The sequence below is a fragment of the Centropristis striata genome, chromosome 5 (assembly GCF_030273125.1).
Source record: "Centropristis striata isolate RG_2023a ecotype Rhode Island chromosome 5, C.striata_1.0, whole genome shotgun sequence".
In the NCBI taxonomy this organism is placed as follows: Eukaryota; Metazoa; Chordata; class Actinopteri; order Perciformes; family Serranidae; genus Centropristis; species Centropristis striata.
In genome coordinates this window covers 23,321,481-23,341,862 of record NC_081521.1, presented here as the reverse complement: position 1 = coordinate 23,341,862, position 20,382 = coordinate 23,321,481, and the positions used below count along the sequence as shown (strand labels likewise).

At 43.2% G+C, this 20,382-nt stretch overlaps 1 protein-coding gene across 1 annotated transcript in view; it reads right to left on the bottom strand.

The window, feature by feature from the left end:
• Nucleotides 1-16,093, bottom strand: part of casz1 (castor zinc finger 1) — a 48,409-nt gene extending 32,316 nt beyond the window's left edge. Inside the window, exons 1-2 of the mRNA XM_059334095.1 lie at nucleotides 16,015-16,093; nucleotides 1,516-2,061 (exon numbers count right to left, since the gene is read on the bottom strand). Coding sequence (XP_059190078.1) covers nucleotides 1,516-2,061; nucleotides 16,015-16,093 — 625 coding nt within the window. The remainder of the gene's footprint in view (nucleotides 1-1,515; nucleotides 2,062-16,014) is intronic.
• Between the last annotated feature and the right edge of the window lie 4,289 nt (nucleotides 16,094-20,382).

Here is a 20,382-nt window from a genome sequence, read left to right as displayed (position 1 = left end):
AGACAAGATTTGCAACTGATGCAGTATGCTCTCCCCGCAGTCTTCAAACACTCTGGCTTTGTTGTGAGATGTAAAGTAGTAAGGGAGCCAGTGGAGAGAAAGGTGTAGGCCTGCTACACAACAGTAATACATATTTACAGACAGGCGTTTTTACGGCCATGAAATAAACACAAAATGACTAATTAAAACCACAAAGCTTTTTTTCATGTGCCTCTGAAATGAAACCTGCTTCATTTTCTGAGAAGCCCCTGCCCCCAATTCTGTGTGTGGCCAGGCTACTGCTGTAAAACAAAAAGAAATGCAGACAAAAAGAGCATGAGTACATGACTCTGAGGTAGCTACCTAAACCTAGATGAAAGACCAAAAAACTGTTAAACTGAGGTGCGCAAGTACAAAACAAAACTTGTTTTTGTACCGCAACAACCGGTCTCACCAGCAAATTGCAGGTTTTTTTTTTTTAACTCTGGGTGTCTGTGAAACACGCTTTATCTATTCATATAACCGAGCCATGTTTTTTCTCTTTTTTTTTTTTTTTTTACAGCTCTGTGTTTTAACTCCTGCTATTCAAAGGCCAATCTCTCTTATAGTGTGCATGCATTTCGCTTCAAGGGTCACAAAGTGTTTAACTGTAAAAGGTACCTTCTTTAAAGATTGTTTGTGCTGTTAACACATACTCTTGCTACTTCAGAATGACTGTCTCTGCCAGCTTTATCTATTTGATATTTTGATCAGTGAATTATGGCGTAGGAACATCATGTCACAATTAAACAGGGGTTATTATGGGTCATTTACCCGAGCACATTGTATTAAGGAATTTATTAAAATATGTTCATGTCTGCTAAACAATAAATACATGGAGCCACTGTTGTTTGTGAGAGGATAATAACATACTTAAGTGTGATATGGCACTTCGATATAACTTCCCTATTCCTGACTTTATTTGACAATTGATATCCTGGATTTGAGAAATGTGAAAAAAAATCTTTTTGCTCCTCCACGACAGACTTCATGTAATAGAGGAGTTTGAAGCAGTGGCTAAGTTTAGTGAGCTTAGGCAAAATCAAAGACTCAATATGTAATCCTGGGTGTAATATGAAGCTTAGCCTGGTCCTGCCATGCGCTCTTGGCCCACAGCTGCTGGGAGAGTGCATAAACGGCCTTACGTTGTAAGACTACTCCATTTATGAATTTCTTTGAGCAGTTAACCACACACTGACAAGTTCCTGTTTTTCCCCCCTGGCCTGCCAGTCGAGTCTGTCTTTAGGGTAATAATGTCACTGGCTATTCATAATGTAACTCTAGAGTGTCTCTTCCCAATAATGGGAACACTTAAGCTTATGTGGATGTGGCAATGTCACCCGCCCTCTATCTAAGCATTTGCCCCTTGATACTATGGAGTGGAATGTTTTGAAGGGCAAAGGTAGTGTTGGTTTAAGATGTATAAAAGTGGTCAAGTATAAATCAGAGTGTGGTGGGAACTGAAAACTGATTGGAGGACAGAGAGATAAAATGTACCTGGAGAGGAGAAAGGTGCTTGGCGACTCGGGGCCTCACTTGGTGGCATGTAGGTGTTGTCTTTTGGAGGCCTGTCTTCAGCTTCTTTGTCCTCCTTAGAGACTGCCACCGGCTCGGCCTCCTCTGCATTGTCTTCGTCATCGCTGCAGCCTATGGGCTGGACCATGTACACGCCCTCAGGAGGGCCATCTTCGTCATTGCTGACTTTGAGTTCGTGCTCCTGCTCGTCGTCAGGAGCTGGCGGCTCATCGCCATACTCGCCGTTGACCCACTTCTCGATGGCCTCGCGTCTCTTCTGGTCCTCTTCTAGGCTCTGACTGAGGTTCAGGCTCTCGGGGAAGTTGGTCTCATTGTCATCGTAGTGGGAACTGCCACGCTCGCTGTTTTCTGCTACACTCTGGTCTCCCTCTGCGTTCTGGGAGCTGCTGTCGAACACCACCTGCCGGCTCAGCTTGGCACAGATAGCATTGAGTTTTAGGCCACCTTTCCTTTTGGCGGCCATCTTGGATTTTCCTGAGGTCGTTTCAGTGCATAAACTTCTTTCAGCTGATGGAAACAAGAACAAAGAAATAAAAATATATGATTAGTTGAAGTTGTTCAGTATCACAATTATGTGTGTTATGGTTTAAAAAATATTACTCCATTTTTACTTTTTAATGCTTTCAGTATCACCAGAACCAAAGTTTGAACCCGCTTTTCCTTGTACTGATTTTAAACATCACAATGGAAAAACAACACTGAACAACAGTGACTGCTGCTATTAATAACATCCAAAAGCACTTAACAATAACAGCACAAGACTGGCAGGACACACAGAGATACTGTACATATCTTTCTAAGTCACACCTCTTCGGTCAGCGCAGAGTTTAAAGCAGTGGTGGAAAAAAAGGAAGAAAAAAAAGCACAGGCAGCTGAAACCACAGGCAGATAGGTATCAGACCCCCTACGGTACTACAAGCAGCAAATACACGGCTACATAATCCTTCACATGACAGCGCTATAGAGACACTGTGAAATGTTATCTTCACTCTCACCTCAAGAGGCTTTGGTCCTGCCACTGAGTGGGGGGCTGCACAGCATTAAAGCTGTCAGGATGTGGAGAGAAAATGCTGAGCACTTTCGGTCTTTTTAGAACTGTGTTCTCATGTTGGCTATTCAGTGGAATTAAACCAAATAACCGCTTCTGTTTCGGCTGCTGGTTTCACTTTATTAACAGGAAAAAAATATGCTGTGTATATAAGCTCTTTCTGCCCTCTGCTGACTTTTATTGTTGATCCAGCCAAGGCAGTAACATGGACTCATCCAACAACAAAAAAATTTGTAGTTACCATGTTTTACATATCTTTACTTAACAAGACATACTGCACAGTCTCAACATCTTTTTTTCCCCAGTGCGGCCTCTCTGAACAATACAGCATGATAGAGTGTGCTTTGGGGCAGGAATGGGTGGCATTATTTCAACCCAAGTGGGGCTATCTTTATAACATGTCCTCTGATGAGGCAGGAACAGCTGCCTGTGGCATTCCATATCCAGAGCTGCCTTTTTAGGGCAGAAATTGCACTCTAGTACCTTTCACTTTATATCCAGAGCCACCAAAGTTCACCTTCCAACAGCGCTTTCCAGACTCAAAATCAAGGCCAGATCTTTATCAAGTTGTAAATAACGTTTAAAAAGCGTGGAGGAGGTGACTGGGAATTACACAGTGTTTATGGTATTAAAAAGCAATAAAAACCACAAGGGATCGGACAAGACTAGCATTTAAACTTGTATTTATTCGGTAGGATGTAAAGCTTTGTCAGTTGAGGCTGTGTGAAAACAGTTAAAGAGCATGCCACAGTAGGGATATTTCTCCTCGTGCTGAAGTAGTATTGAATCTAAAGTCAGCCACACTGTGGTTAAGATAATACACTAGAGCAACGGACACACCATTTCAGCAGACAAAAAAACATGTGATATGAGAGGTAACAAAGTTCTATCTTAAAGACTCAATTCACATTCTATAACAATGACTACGAGCCTCTTCATTTTCCCTCAGCCATAAAGCCAAGCACAATCATGTGTGAGCCATTGCCAGCATTATGTAAATCACATCGGTGCAACATAAAATCCTGTTTTCATTTTCTTTTGCAAAGCTGTGGAATCATTAGAGGATATACAATTTGAAGGAGTTTACAGATCACCCCGTCGCCAGACAATGCACCCCTTGCTCCCCACACATGCTTTCTCAGTTACTGTATTTACATTGCAGGCTTCCTCTCTGAAACAATGGCTTCAGGAATTATGTAGTTTTGAGGAGGCCATATATCAGTGGCACATTACTGTACAATTTAGTGTTAGACAATTGCAGGCGGGGGTGAAAGGGTCACCTTTGAGAAGACAGCAATTTTGAAAAAAAAAATCAGCTGGAAAAACTATTAGGAAGTGGAAGACATAAATTTTCAAGTTTTTTTTTTTTCAGAAATACTCTCCAAAGGAAGATTGAGGTCATTTAGGTGTTGCAGTGGAGGTCATTTTTTCTGTTTACTGTGTTCAGTATTTCATGCTTTAACTACCGATTTCCTTTGCATTGCATTCTCAAGCTCCTTGTAGGAAATGACCCCGACACAGTTGTTTCTTTCCATTAGTGAGTATTTATGTATGAATTTCTGTTAACAATACGAAGCGTGCGTAGAGGACTAAGTGCTACTGGGTGAGTATCTAAGCAGGCCTCTAACTGAATTATCAGACAGCTTAAGCACATATTCAGTGTTTTCTTTTTAAAGGTAGAGCGTGCTTTAAAACAAATTTAATATTGTGAGCTTCCCGTGAGTAGGAACATGCTATGGTTCGATGGTTTATGGAAGCTGTCTAAACTATTATTTATGCTGAGGCTTTCTGTCCACAGCAGCTTTTTGCCATTGCTTACAATAGGGATTGCTATGGTAACACCAAGCTGTTTACCTCAAGTCGTTTGTGTGCATGATAGCGTACAATGAGATAAAATCTGTGGGGACCTACATGAAAGAACAACTTTTCCCTCTGGGACCAACTCCCCCACCTCTCAGAGAGTCCAGTAAGCATTCTGTCTTATTAATGAATATCAGACAGAAAAACAACACTGTCATATGCATTGGACATTATTTACAATCTGTTTTAGCCTGGTGTGCTAATTGTCAAGGAGGAGACACCTCAGTAAGCACTGCGAGTTGGAAAAAAACAGGCAGGTTTGGATTTGAACACAACAGCTGAAACTAATTTTTCCAACTGCTTATGTTAACTGTGACACTATTTTTACTGGAAACAGTGCAGGACCACAAAGGAGAGCCATATACTGTCTGTATAAGGCCAAAACCTGAGGAAAAAGTCAAGAAACTATTTGAATACATTTGGACTAGGTTGGGTTCTTTTTCATCTTCAGTCAAAAATAAGTGCATCAAAGTTCTTTCGAGCCCTGTTTCTTCTCAGCGCTGGATGACACAGCTTGTGTTCAAGTCTAGCCCTCCGCGCTGAGAAACTTACTCTTCCACAGCTCTAAGCCCCACAGGTCTTGTTGGTTTTTGATGCAGAGTCTCTGTTTGTGTGCCAGAATGATATCATGCCCAATCAAGTGGTGTTTCAAATCCTAATAACGCTGTTGGAAGTGCATTATTTGTGTGAACGTGCACAGACTGTAATCAAGGCAGCTACGGGTAAAGGATGTGGGAGTTAGGACTGGTTGTGACTGGCAGGGTCATGGCTTCACCTCTTTTTGTCATAAAAGCTTGTCCAAAACATATGTTTAATCATCTTATGGAAGATGTAAAGTCACGTAAACAACATATAGAAAATTGAGCAGTTTGAATTACTTTATTGTTCATTCAAACTGCAGTGCTCCACCATAAACACACCGACTCCCTGCAGTGTTGTCAGTTTGTATGGAGCAAGCACACAGGAGGGTCTATATATAAAAGATGTAGATATTACCCGTTTAAAGTGAAGCCTATCTCTTCACCTAATCAAACACAGGTACAGGGCTTGTTGTAGATTCCTGCTGAGTTTCAACATGACTGACACAGGGACAAACCCCCCGCAATATCAGGAGTTAATTAATACAAACAGGGTCTGGGAGATGTCTGCTCAGCTCAGGATTATTTTACAATATGCAACCGAGAGTTGCTGTAGCTCTTTAAAAAAGCCCAGTTATAACTTTATGAACCTTTGGCAGATTAACCGACAAGGCTGCAGCTCCCTGTGTGTAGCTCACTGAACCTTTTGTGTCTCTGGCTCTCAAGGGAGATGTACTTGTGAGAGAGCGTGTGTGCATGAGTGTTTCAGGGAAATCACTGAGCCACACAGACAAACATACATGACACACTTGAAAATTACCGTGTTTTTATTTTTGCAAATTTACGGCTTGCAGGAAGAGAACGTTTTCCTCTTCTCTCTCTCCCCCTCTATGGTAGAGAGGCTGTGGCAGCCGCAAGGAAGTCAAGCGGAAAGCCACTGATGGACAACTACGCCACGACACCCAGACCCCAGCATCTGGCCCCTCTCTCATTTTTATTACACAAGCATAACAATAAGCAGGTCGCCGACCCCGCAGTGAGATTTTACCACAGTTTTCCAACAGTCGGTGCAGCCGATGCTGAGAAATTTCCATTTTTCCGCATGCATATTTAATTGAGTTTTGTCCCAGTGGTGCGGAAATGATTTGTTTTTTGCTCTCTGTTCACTTGACTCCTCTTCGGAGTCGCTAACCCTGATTAAGACGTTCCCGTTAATTTCCCAGCGCACACCTTTTTTTTGTGCATTAATGGTTCTGATCGTCTAATTAAAACTTCTCAGCTCGGCTGCTGATCACCGCTCGTTGTGCCTCTGACCTGAAGTTTTAATTGCCGCATCAGAAGCGATAATAATAATTTTGAGGTTCTGATGATTAAAAACAATGCCATTGCCAACTAGTTGATAGATGGGGGTTTAGGGGTGGGCACGTCTGAGGAGAAGTTTATGTAGAGAAGGGATTTAGAAAGAGGGGTGTAAAGGAGGGTTTACACTACCAAGGAGCAATAAGGGTGGCGGGGGGAACTACTGGAGGTGATCACTAAGGGGAAGGGGGTGTCAGAGCACATGGAAATCTTTTAGCCCTTCTGTTTCTCAAAGTCTTTCTAAAGAAACAGGTTTGGCTGGGACTGGGACTTAGCTTTCCCCGCCTCAAATCTAAATCTGCCACCAACTGATCCACTTTTGAGTTCTACTCACTTGGCAGGTTTGCCAAGTTGAGGAGAGGAGAAAGAGATAGAGATAGAGAAAGCATGCAAGAAACAGTGATAAAGGCACATAAAACGATGACGACAGTCTAATACCCTGTGCTTATTTTCATAAAAAGATAATGGCACTGTGGGCGCAGTACAAAAGCCACATTGTTCATAAAGTGACTGAATGGAAAAAAAGGAACCTACGGTGAATGTTGTCATAATACATGATACTGATGAGGTATCTATGATAAGTAGATTACTGTCAGAACAAGAGAAGTGAGTTGCTTGTGATCTTCTTTTAAACAGTGCTTTCACACTGTACTTTGCAGGAATGATTCAGACACGGTGAACCAGGGAAACTGCCACCAGCAACAATCTATCACATTTTGTTCTTTTTTTAACCACTGGATTTGGAATGGATTTTTTAGGTCCCACTACAGGATCGATGTTTTTCTGTGAAACATATTGTACATGCATGCAGGCACACACACACACACACACACACACACACACATACAATACACAGACACATGGACATACAGTCAGGAGGTAGCTGTCTTCTCTCCCCTGCCCCCAACCCTCCCCCTGTTCCTCTCTCTCACAAAAGTATTTTATTATTAATCAGTTGGTTGCACATCTGCCTGCTTGTTGTTTTTTTCTATCAATAAAGCACTTATTGCTCTTAGTCGAGAATGTGACCTTGCACATTGTGTGCTGTCTTTCTGGGGGTGCCGACCTTGAAGGACCCGTTTGGACTATTTCACTTCAGCTCAGTCCACAGGCTGTTATCAAACACAAGCCCTCAGCCAAATGCCACGCTCCCGTCACACCGCCGAAAACACAAAGAAGACACTGCAGGACAAAAGGCAGACACAGACGGTTCAGTAACAAACACACTGAATGCACAGGACAATGGCTGAAGAAAACAATGTATATTTCAAGTGCAGACAGAAGCGGAAAGACGTTGAACTCGAGGGCAATCAGGCAGGAAAGTTGAAATCTAAGGACAAATACGCCCTCCAGCTTCATCACAAACAGGGTAATTATTGTGTTTTCCAGAACAGAGGACAAGCAGCCTAAAATGGTCTTAGGGAGATAAAAAAAAACAATTTGACATGAGTGACAAGAACAATTCTGACAGCCACGTACCAAAACAGCCAACTTTCATTGAGTTTGCTGCTTAGGGTAATTCGTAGGACACGCGGCTAACTTGTTAAAATTGTACATCAAATCTGGTCTCACAGCTGGCACCAGATGACGACTTAATTTCTAAGTGTTTGTGTTGGGAGGCAAAAACTTTGCTTTAAAAAATACACAATGGCACACAGTCCCATGCTTCCACAGATTGAAACAAGGGAAATTTATTCCTGCAGCTTTGTTTTGAAACTCAGCTCCCATGTTCAGTTTCAAGACACCAGGAGTGCAATTTGATAAGCCAACCGCCATGGTAAATGAGCAGACGACCCCTGTGTCCCTCCCTCATGGTTGCTGCACTTGGTGCGGCAGCAAGGCAGTGTGGGTTGTACAGTGGAGAAGGGGCTCAGCGGTGCACCTCTCAAGGGCCCTTGAGCTAATATCTGTACAGATTAACTGCTTCAGTTGTATTTTGGTCACGGGGATCTCTCTTTGCCTTTGTGGCTTGTTGGAAGGGAGTAGGGGAGATGTGTGTGAGTGTGTGTATTGTGCTCATATGAGTGTTACTTATACAAGAAGTGAACGGCCTGCTCGCCTAAGAGGTCAGGAGCAGCCAGACTGGTGTATGTCACTCGATGTCATTATCTTTGGGGCCATATTTAATTTACCAGAATCCGGAGCTACACTGCTGAGTAAGTCATCCCCATCCTCTTACCATCGCCTACCCCCTCTATCTCTCCACAGGACACACACGCACACACAAACACACACAGTGTCAATCCTCCAGGGTAAACTCAGCACACGCCGCTCCATTAGTTATCAATTAAGTCTGGAAATCTCCACCTGGCTTACACACACAGATGAAGCCGGCACACATACGTAGCACCCCTCTCAACAGGAAGTTGAGGAGAGCGTGCCTTATTTGACTACGAGTGTGGGTGAGTGAGTGTGTTTGTGTGTCCGTGCGGGTGGCACTTTTGTCCATGAGGTTAACCTTGATATGAGGCCCTGTCAGGCCAGATAATGTCAATCAATGACAAGCGCTCACAGATAACCCCTAATGTGAAGCCTAAAAAGCAAAGCTGTTTAGATCTTTAGACATGCCCCCTTTCACCAGCATATGAATTGCATTACAAGGAAATGAGCTGTGGCATTTCTTTAATAAGACTCTTAAGACATTTTGACAGCATATAAGGCGCTCTGCCGTTAAAAAAAATTAAATAAAGCCCCCGCTGACAAAGCCTCCTCACACGAGGCAGTGTTCTGATGGGCAGATCCAAGTCGCTCTTAAGTGGAGGAGAGGAAAAGACGTGTAGCGAGGAGGAAAAAGGAAAAAAGAAGGGTGGACCTTTCTCTTCTTTTTTCTCTAGCTCCCAGGGACTTCTTAATTGATTTCCAAGGTTACGTTTCAAATTTGTTTTTCAGATACGGGGGCCTTGTGAATGAGAGTGCGAGTCAATGTTTTTCAAGCAATTTCCCTAAATTTGGCCCGGTTTGGAACGTTTTGCATCAGATCTCATTGACCTCCTTCTCCCTCCCAACTCTACTCTCTCTCCTCTCCTTTTGCTCCTTTTCTCTTCTCTCCCTCCTTGAAAGAAGAAGGTGACATTAACCCAAAAAGCACATATTTCCAGACAGGATGCTTGCGCTGACAACATCGATCCCTGGCTCCCATTAAAACATTTGCTCTGCCTGACAGACTTTTCCTCTTTTGGACTTTATATGCGGTAGAATGAATCACAGGTGCCCGTTAAAATGTCATCTTGAGCACGTTCTCTACCTGTCCAAAAATGACCCATGGCTCACTCAAAAAACACTTTCGGATTCTACCCTTTCAATGTTCAATGTGTTCTTCTTATGAAGCACAATTAAAGTTTGATCAAAATACATTCTTTGCAGGGCTAAGAGAGGAAGTGATGAGATGAGTCTTCCTGCTCGTGGATTTGCATTTTTTAGACCCTGTGGCTGCGACTCGGCAGGCAGAACTTTTGTTTGTTATCTTTTACTTTTCTGATAACCAGGATGGAAGTGACAATAGGGTTGACATGATATATATCATTTCAAAGTGTTTGTATGTGGTTGGGGGAGAGTGGGTATGTGCACAATGCACTGTAAACACATATGGTAAGTGACTGTAACCAATATTAAGTGTGTTGTGTGCTTGCAGTGTTGTAGACAGCAGGGCATTGTGCTCTGCGCTCTCCTTCTGCTCCTCTCTGTCTAGTGGCTGCAGGTCACGTCATTTGCTCAGAGACACACACTGTCAAATATGCACACTGACATTTCTACACACTCAGGAAAAACTGATCCACGGTGAGGATAAACACACCACTGCGTCAGTGACAGCACTAAAACAGTGTGCTTTATCGAAAAGTTCAATGTGAACTGGAAGGCAGAACTAAACGTGGCAGTTTTCACCTAAAACAGGAACATTCTTGTTTCTGGGAGTTCAGTAGACGGTGGAATGTGCCATGACTGAATTTGAAGGTGTGATAAAACAACACTCACAATAACGGAGAAAAAAAAGTAAAATGACTGTGAAAAGATGAAACAAGCAATGCTGCTTTACAGGAAAAAAGAGTGCTGTCTATTTTGGGTCTCAGTATACAAAAGGAAGTGCCGCTAAGTTGACTCAAACAAATAAATTTGCTTTTGATAAAACCACAGCAACTACTTTTGCATTCTACACCAAACCCACTTTGTTTCCTGCATCTTTATCTTCACGACCTGCCACATTTATGAGAAGCCACTCACTAAATTGTCGAGCACAAACACATGAAGGTTTTCAAACAGTGCAGTGTTGATGGCTTAAAATGTAATTTTATTTGAAAAGTGAGAGGTTAAAGGAAAGCCTCAGAAGTGAACACATAGCACTCGCCTATTTGCACTGTATCCAGCTGCACGTTTTACATTTCTCCAACATTAATATTCCTCTTATTATTATTTTAAAGTGAAAACGGATACTCTGTTGAAGTGCAAATCTGATGAATTACGGGAGCAGATTGCTGCTATTAATTATTAAAACCTATTTTATAAATATTCAGGTCTGTCATGCATCTAATAATGAACGCTTTAGAGGAGGTTACTTCCCGTGCGCATCCTAATGTGTCAGAAATATCACTTTTAATCACGCTCGTGTCAGCGAGTGCTGGGTTTGAACCTGGCGAAAAAATCTACCAAATCAAGGAAACTCAGCTGGCCTACTACTGTGCTCATCACAGCTCTTCCGTTCCTGCTGTTTCGCATGATCCAGGTTCTTCTCCTGCCCCGTCTAAAGAGGTGGTGAACACCTCTCAGCTCCCCGCTGCATTCTTACTCTGGTAATTTGAATGGAGAATAATGCATCGGCAGCACTCTACCCTTCTGGACACACCTAGTCCCAGCGCTACTGCTGCCATATGCTGTGTTGATACATATTCATCACACTTTCTCGTGTGTTGAGTGTTGGTGTGCAATGAGGCTTAAATGAGTGTCTCACAACTTCAAATGGGAAGGGGGAAAAAAGAAAAGAAAAAGCCAGGCACAAAGAAAGTTGGACTGCTCTTCCCCCCTTTTTCTGCTCTCCTTTCTTCCTCCCTCTTCTGCAAAGAAGACAAGTTGGGGTGCTGATAGGTGATCCCGCGCTTTTGTGAGGATGAGCGAGAGGCTGTGGAGCTTGGCGATTGTCTTCAACGAGCTGTGAGAGGTGGCAACTGGCAACATGGCTGGATAAACTGTGCTGTCAGGTGGGCCAGTCTTACTGGTGGGGCGAGAGTCAATGGCACTGCACCACGACCTCTTTACACCCCAGCAGTATATAGAGCATACACACCACCACACACACTCTCTGGAGCACTCTAAGATTAACGCTGTCAGAGCTACAATGATACCCCTTCATTATCTGCACACGGGGCCTCCTTCGTGCGCTCGCTTGCCTCACTGTCCTCTCCACTGCTTCTCTATGGAGGTAGTAATTACTAAAGCTAACATTTCTTGCTCTCTATGCCTCCAACTACCCTCCACTTCCCCATTATTTCGTTCTCTTTTTGCAGTGCTTTCAAGTGACTTGCCAGCCTTTTGCCAACTGTTGTGACAGCTGAAGGTATGCCAGTGTTGATGGCAGCTCCAGTTTGGCTCACTGCGTATGTGTGAGCGCTGTATTATGAGATAATTTGGTGCCCAGCTGATGTGCAATAAAGGCACAGTGTGGTACCCCAGATTCAGATCAGTCCTCTGGGTCAAACACTTATTGTGGTACAACAAGAGAGAAATGCTTGATGTACCACTGCACTATCTGTTGTACTATACATTGTTGGTTTAACAGGCTGTGATCAGAGAGATGCTCCCTCTTGCATGGCATTTTTCATTACCAACAATGCTCTTACTCTTTGACTTTCTTCTTCCTCTCCCACTGGAACTATGGCTTTATCAAAGGTGATAGCTTGCTCAGGCGCATTTTCTCAAACGTCTTCTTCAGCCAGCCATTTCCCAAGCCGCTCTCGGGTAGACGTCACTCATAAAAACCGGGGGGAAGATTTGATGGTAAGATCAAAAAGAAAGAAAGGACAGCAAGGAGAGCAGGGAGATGGGGGGAAAAAGTGGAATGATACCCTCCTCCCCCATCCGACACCAACGAGTGCTGAGGGTAATTCCTCCAAGCAGGGTCTGTGTTTTCAGACGCAAATACAACAAAACGTCGGGCGCTGCCACGAGACATCAAAATGGGTGATTTTGACTTCAGAGGATCTTCAGATGCTTGAGGAGCTGAGAGAACAGAAGGTACCAGCAGGCTGTTAACAACCAATGCGGGAACAACGCCAGGAAGACTGTCTCCTCCCAAAATGCCAATCGGCACCAGATCATCACCATACTGTAAAATCGTACTATAATATCCCCACCTGAGCACTTTCATCTGCTGAAAGGGAAATGGCTTGAAAGTTTATCAACAGCTATTTATCGTACCATTGAGACTAAATCTTAAAAAGTCAAGGAATTCCACAGGTAGGTGCCACAAAGGCAAAAATAATAAATAAAAGCGTTTTTTAAAGAGACTGAAGGCTTCAACAGGTGCCCTGAAAGCAGGAATTTTATGTCCTTTGCCTTACAGAAAGATTTTCATCAGCAAATCAAAGCCTTGCTTCGTTCTTTGGAGACCTGAGTTGTGTTGTGACACGCCGAGAGGGACGTCCGCATTTTCTCCCGTGTTGTTCTCGCTCATTCTTGGAGCATTAGGCTCACTCTAAATAGCCTCAAGGAGATTAGGCTGGCTCATATTCAAATGCACATTTCTTCTAAAACCCACTCCACGAGTGGGCCAAGGAGATCAGCGCAGGAGCCTGGTGAGACGGTAGTCAGAGAAGATTCTGTCATGTATAAATCAGCTGAGAGGAGGAAAAGAGACAGAGAGGAAGAGTGAGAGAGAAAGGCTGAGGTAAAAGACAAACAAGTGTTGGCTCTGCTATATGAGTTTAGTTAGCTAGAGAGTTAGTGCATGAGTTATGGCTAGCGAAGGGCTGAGGGACGCTGTATTTATGAGGGGACTGAGTGAGTGTTAAATCCCTGGTAAGAAATAAAGTCGTCCCTGAGCGAACAGGGGAAACATTTCACTCAGTCTAAGAGGTGCCTTGAAAAAAAATGAAAGCCATCCCTCTTCCAGGGGAAGCACTATTTCGTATTCCCTAAAATTGCTTTATTCCTTAAAAATGCTATAGATCACATCCAAGTGGATTGAATCTCATATTTGAATAGAGAGGAGGATTCTCCATGTGCATAATATCAAGGGAGTTCACGAGCCAAGGAAAGGAAAAGAATCTGATTCTTCTAAAATTGCATGCGGATTTTCTGAGGGATCTTTGGCTAAGGGGGGCTGCCAAAACACACAGTGCACTTGTTGCAGTGCAAGGGTTCATCCAAGAAAAGTTTTCCACTGTGGTTTACTCAGGAAAAAGATTTTTTTTTTTAAATTCAAATATTTGAATTCATATATATATAAATCAATCCATCTATCCATACATCTATCTATGTATGTATATAATGAAGGCATAATTTATTTAAATTATCTATTCCCTAACAAAAAAACTTGCAATGTTAAATAAAAGTCCAACTTAAAAGGCAAAAACAAAGGACGGCACATGGCCAGTGGGAAGCTTCACATTGCACTTTGTGCACATCCAACTCTAACTCAAACCTCGCTCCAAACCCAGCAGTGGTAATAACAATTATTACTTAAAAAGGCTATATTTTTGCATTAACTTAAAAGGCTATATCTTTTTCTTCCCCTCCAGCCTGTGCGGCCTCACTTACCCTAAGTATCTTCATAAATCACCAGTTACTGTTAACATGTACTCCACAATTCAGTCATCAATCTCCTACCAGGTCAGAGTGAAAACAGAGGGGGAAATGTCTGCTTAGTAAAATGTCTCTCTCGTGAATGCTGCTACCACCACCCACTACTACTCACTCACACACACACTATATGCACGTAGAGCGGTAGCATACACACACACACACACACACACACACACACACACACACACACACACCAGTTAAATAACAAACACACGCGCCCGGCACACAGCAACCAGAGCAGTCCTATGGGACACGGGAGCGGTTGCCAGATCGCCACGGTAACGCAAGCCAAATTCAATTCTGACTTCACCTTTCACTCGGGAAGCTGGTTCCATTTGTTATAAAAACAAATAAACAGCAAGCGTGAAGTTAGAGCCGGCCAACTTCTGCCTTGTCTTTCTTTTCCTTTTTCTTTTTTTTTCCTGTGGCCTCGACAAGAAATATCAGGCCCAGGCTGTGGCAGTAGGCTGTTTCAGAGACAGACACCCACAGGGGCTGCATGTAAATCTGTGTTTATGTTCTCAGACACAGTATTTATTTAACCAAAAGGAGAAAATCTAATTGTGCACGAGGAGGATTATTCCTCTCAGAACCGCGTATCCACGAGTAAGAAAAGGAGTTTTTTAGCCTTTCTTCAACAGACACTGTTTACATCAGCAGAGTGGAAAATCCCTCCGATGACAAACCTCTCCATCACAACATCTGTAAATAAACAGCAGAATCAATCTCGACCAACACCACAAATTACCTTAAGTCATATCCAAAAACATCTGCACTTGATAACAGATCTGAGGGGTTTTAGGTGCTTTTTAATTATTTCTATTTTTTAGTGTGCATAACGGTGTACTTAGATTATTAGTATTTTCAGTGTAAAGTGAAATTAAGTGTATTTGCAAAGCCTTTGATCACTTTAACAGCCTTATATTGCTTTAGAATTTTTAAAAAGTGTTTGCTTTAAAGTAAATAAATGTGTAATTGGTGGTGGATAAAGTTTTCAGATCCGATACCTAAGTAAAAGTAGAAACAACACAATTTAAAAATACACAATTACAAGTAAAAGGCTTGCATACAAAAAAAGAAAAAAAACAACAACTAAACAGCACTTTAAAAGTTCAAAGGTAATACAAAAGTATAAATAAAAAAATATATATCTAATCAGATATTTTATATGTATTTGTGTTGTTATTTGGAGTAAAACAATAAACAATATTAATGAGCAATATTTCCTTTTGAAATGTAGTTGAGTGAAAGTATAAAGTGAAATACAATTGAAAGTAAAAGCATCGCAAAACTCTACAACATAGCATCTGAAAACATGTACTTTCCATTACTGAAGGTCATAAATGCAACGGTAAAATATACAAAAGTGGAAGTGTTGAGTGCTATAGGGCATAGTACAAAAAGTCAACAACAAAACTTTTGAGGAAGCAACACACCATTAAAACTAATTAAACACATCGCTGACATCCAGTGCACTATAGGCAGAAATATGCATCTGCAATTAAAACTGCTAATTTTTTCCAAAAAGACAAACATTACACCTGCTATTCCTCATACACAGGCTCTCTCTCTCACAAAAAATCACTCTCTCACACACACACACACACACACACACACACACACGCACACACTTTGACACCACCCACCACATCACTACACATGCGTGCCTGACTCATGCCAACTGCAACTAGTAGCAGACCCGTTCACCTCGAGGTAGCACTCAACTCCTGTGTGTGTGTGTGTGTGTGAGGGGGGAGAGGGGGAGGGAGAGAGAGAGAAAGAGAGGGAGAGATAGAGGGAGAGGAAGGTGTGTGTGAGGCTTACCTGGCAGCAGACCGCCCTCTGCGCTCTGTCTCACCTCTCCCTCCTGCCCTGGAAGAATTCTCTCCACAAAGCAAGGCATTTTCTCCTCAACTGCTCTGTGCCAAGGCTCTGCTCTCTCTCTCTCTCTCTCTCTCTCTCTCTCTCTCTCTCTCTCTCCCCCTCTCCTTCTGTCTCTCTCTCCCTCCCTCTCTCCTTCTCACTCCTTTCCTCTTTCCCACTCTGTCCTCCTCTCTGGCTGTCTATCTCTCCTCCCTCCTTACCCTCCCCCTCCCTCCACTCCACCCCCCCACCCCCCTTCCTCCATCTCAGAGCACAGATGTCGAGGCTGTGCGAGTTTACCCACTTTACCAGTAGGGGTCCTTCATCGCCCTTCTCCACCCCACAGCCACATGGGGGAACAAAACACACACGCGCACACACACAGGCCCCAGGAAGAGAGAGCCACTTAACGGGCGCCCTCCTGTCACTGCTACAATGAGAGCCCTGTGCCGAGCAGCACGGCTGTATGAGCTGTGTGCGCGCGTTTGTGTGTGTGTGTGTGTGTGTGTGTGAGAGAGAGAGAGACAGGTGTGAAGTGGGTGGTGTGCACAGGGAGCTGGCCCTAGGCCCTTTCCAGCCCTGTTCAGCACTGTTCGGCTAGGCTCTGTCCTGGCTTCTGGCCCCTGAAGTGTAGTACAGTAGTGGCTCACACACACAAACACACACACTCACGAGCATATGAACACACAGATTGACTTACAGTGGGTCTCTCAGAGCCAGCAGCCAGAGAGTGAGAGAGAGAGAGAGAGATTGTGGCATGCACAAGCATACACATTTTCACTGATACACAACACAGACACACACAGAACAACTGCCGCTGTTTGCTACTGCTGCTGTTGACAGTGATAACATGTGCTTTGTGCCCTATGTGTGTCAGTGTGCATGTGCATGCACACACAAACACACACATTCATACACAAACACACAGCGGATGCCTATCGGCTCTCATATTTCAGGTCTCTATTCTATCGGGGAGCTTTTTTTTTTAATTTAAAAAAAGAAAACAGTCTTCATTGACACTGGCATGTTAGATTTGAAGGCTCTTAGCTAGTGTACAGTGGGGAATTTCTAGTTTCTCTCCTACTTGTGGGGCACTTTTCACATTGCAATATCAATACTGGAGAATATTAGCTGTCCTGCTGAAGAATGTCAGATCACTGTTTGAGTAAAGGCAGATTCCCCTTGGTAAAAGAAAAGAAGATCTATTAGAGTCTATGTGCAACATTGTGTTTACAACTGAATTCAAAGTAAAAAAATAAAAAAAAGCTAGCGATTAAAACCATTGTTTAAAAAGTAAGTAGAGATTAGATAAAAGGATATACTTTGTACACTTTTATTGTGTATTAAGCAACAAACTAATTCTAGGAAATTGAGAGTACTAAGATTAACTCTATGTGGAACTTGATCCCACATTTTTATCAAATATTGCCCAACCTTTATGACAGTTTATATTGCAGGAAAGTAGAGATCCTGATCAGGATCCTATGCTATTAAAATATCACAACAGTAATTATCAGGCCAAGCTCTGTATGAGGACTTGTTTTTCCATTTATTGCTGCCTGGAACAGGATAAGGGTATCTGCTCTCAAGACGTGATATCCCGGACCTGCTGTTTGTATCATTTGAACAGAGGGTGGATCACCTTTATTTGAGCCAAACAAAGCCTTCTAATGACACAAAAATGGTATTCACTGCTTGACAGACAAGGCTCCAACGCCCAACCAGACTGCCTTCAAAACGTTGACAAAGAGTAATAAAGAAAATAGGATGTAAAAGAGCAGGACACGGATGTTGAATAAAGCCACCAGAAAGTGTACATACTTAAAGTCGTGATAAGCTAATGAGGGAAACAGAGCTGTGCTTTTGGTTGACTCTTATCACTGTTTGCATCAGTAGCAAATCTCCCTTGACAGCAAGACTGAAATCAAATACAGGTTTTTAGGCAGATGAAGGAAAGTCATTTGTATTTACAGGAAATAAGAACGATGCACTCAATCATTATTCCCTTGCTGTGCTAACTAGAACGCAGCCCCTGTATTAGATGTTGGAGGAGCAGCACAAGGACAAGTAAAACATACCTTAAATAGACTACAAATGAAGTCACTTAACACCCACTCGCTTCCCTCGCCACCCCCTGCTCTGTCTGTCTTCAACAGAAAAAGCCTGTGTTTGACTATCTCCCTCTCAGGTTCATAGTTGTCTTTTGCTTTTTAAACAGGCACATCGCCTGTCACAGTGCAGGAACAGGCGCATTCCCCTTAAATGGCTCCTTTTGACAACTGATCTGTAAATACAGCCGGATCTGCAACTTCCCCCTTTCTCTCACTGCCTCACTTTCTCCCTTCTCGTCTTTGCTCTCCCTCCCTCTTCCTAAACTCCTGCCAGACCCACACACACACACACAACATGAAGGTCTGCCTGTGACCCACCCCCCAAACTCATGCACCCGCACACACACACACACACACACACCGAAACACAACCATACACACACATTTACCCCCACATCCCCCTCCCATCTTCCCCAACTCCATTCCCCCTGCCTCTATAAAAACACAAATATGCCATAACTCAGGCAGTGCTGCCACATAGCCTCCATCTTGCCCTGTACCGGGGAGGGGGGAGGCCTCTCAGGAAGGTCACCAACAAATGGTTTTCCGATTCACTGCCCCTGAAATAATTTTGTGTATTAAAACCTGAATCTGCACTTTCTGGCCTGAAAGCTTTTCTAATTATTCCGGTGTCCTTGGGACAGACACAGATCCTTCACACGCCGGGGGAAACAAGCTATAGAGCAACCACTACAGCCACAAACACCCCTCCACCTCCCTCCCTCTCTCCCTCCCTCCCTCTCTCTATCCCTCCATCTCCCCACCTCCTCTCTCCTCTGCTCTGCTCTCCTCTCCTCTCCCCGCTTTACAGCCACCCCCCTCCCCAATCTGTTTTCAAAGCGTGTCTGTCCTTTATTAAATTGTTTTCTTTTCCACATTATCAGTTGCCATGGAGACCTCATCTCTCGGATTATTTGAATTTCATTATATCTATTGATTTGGGAGCATTTCATCTTTTTTATTGTTTTTCTGTCAATTTTCGAAACGAATAACCATCTAATTTGCGTCAGCGCTGATTACGTTCGTCCCTCAATAGAGGTCGGCAGCTGCGCCGGGGAAACAAATCAATGGAAAAACATCATAAAACTCGAAAGTACAATCAACCAGGATATGGGTGACATTCCGTGGTTGCTGAAACGAAGTCATCAAAAAATATATACTTTTTTTTCCTGCGCCTCTGCATGTATGGGGGTGCAGTGAGGAGGACACATATGTGTCTGGGCAGATATATTACTATATTTCAGCAGATAATATAGTATGGTAAATTTCCATACTGATAACAGCCCCTCCCTGCCTGACCAAAACAAAAAAATGCTTACTGTATCTAAATAATTTATGCAATTTTAGCATTTATATATAAATTTTTTAATAAGCTGCTTGGAGCAAAGTGGCCATTAACAAAACACACAGCTGTCCAATGGGCTAAGCCCAGCAGATCAATTGCGCTTTTTTATGACATGATAAAATGCTTTTAAAGCAATTTACACAAATATGGAAAAAATGACTTCATGGGCTTCATTTATTCATAAGGACGTGTATTAGGAAAAAAAAAGTCTTACAAAAGCCAGACAGGAGAGATCGTCCCGGTCCTAACTGGAACGGACTTGCTGCCCTCTCCACAAGGACATAAAGTTTCATTACTGATGCACGCAGTCAAAGGCAATTTAGCAAACACAGTGTGCAAAAGAAAACATCAGCATATTGCAAGTGTTCCTGTATTAGGCGGACCTTGCATGTTGTTTTCCAATTTTGATTCATTTTTGTGGGGGCTGGGTGTGGGGGTGATGGATTTTTTTTCCTCCCCCTGCCCAGTGTCACCCTGACCCAAAGCCAAGGGGAGGTAGCCTCAGTGACAGGGACTTGTGCTTTGTGGTCCACGAAACCAAGCCAAACCCTGCGCCAGACAATGGGGCCTTGCAGCAGGACGAATGTGTACACACACCTTCAGTTTTACAGTGATATACAGCACATGACACCCAGACTCATTCTGTGAGAAAACAGGCCCACAAATATTTCAGTGGATCTGATCATTTAGCATCTTAGAGCAGGCGCACACACACATTATGCACAGGGGGTATGGATGAGGGGAGGGGGGGCCATGCAGGGCCATTTGGAGGCTAATCTTGTTTCAAAGCATCCTCTCCTCATGTGCCGACAATGTGCCTGAGCCGCTGTACGGAGCGCTGCTGCTGTTGCTGCTGCTGAAGGCCCAATGTTT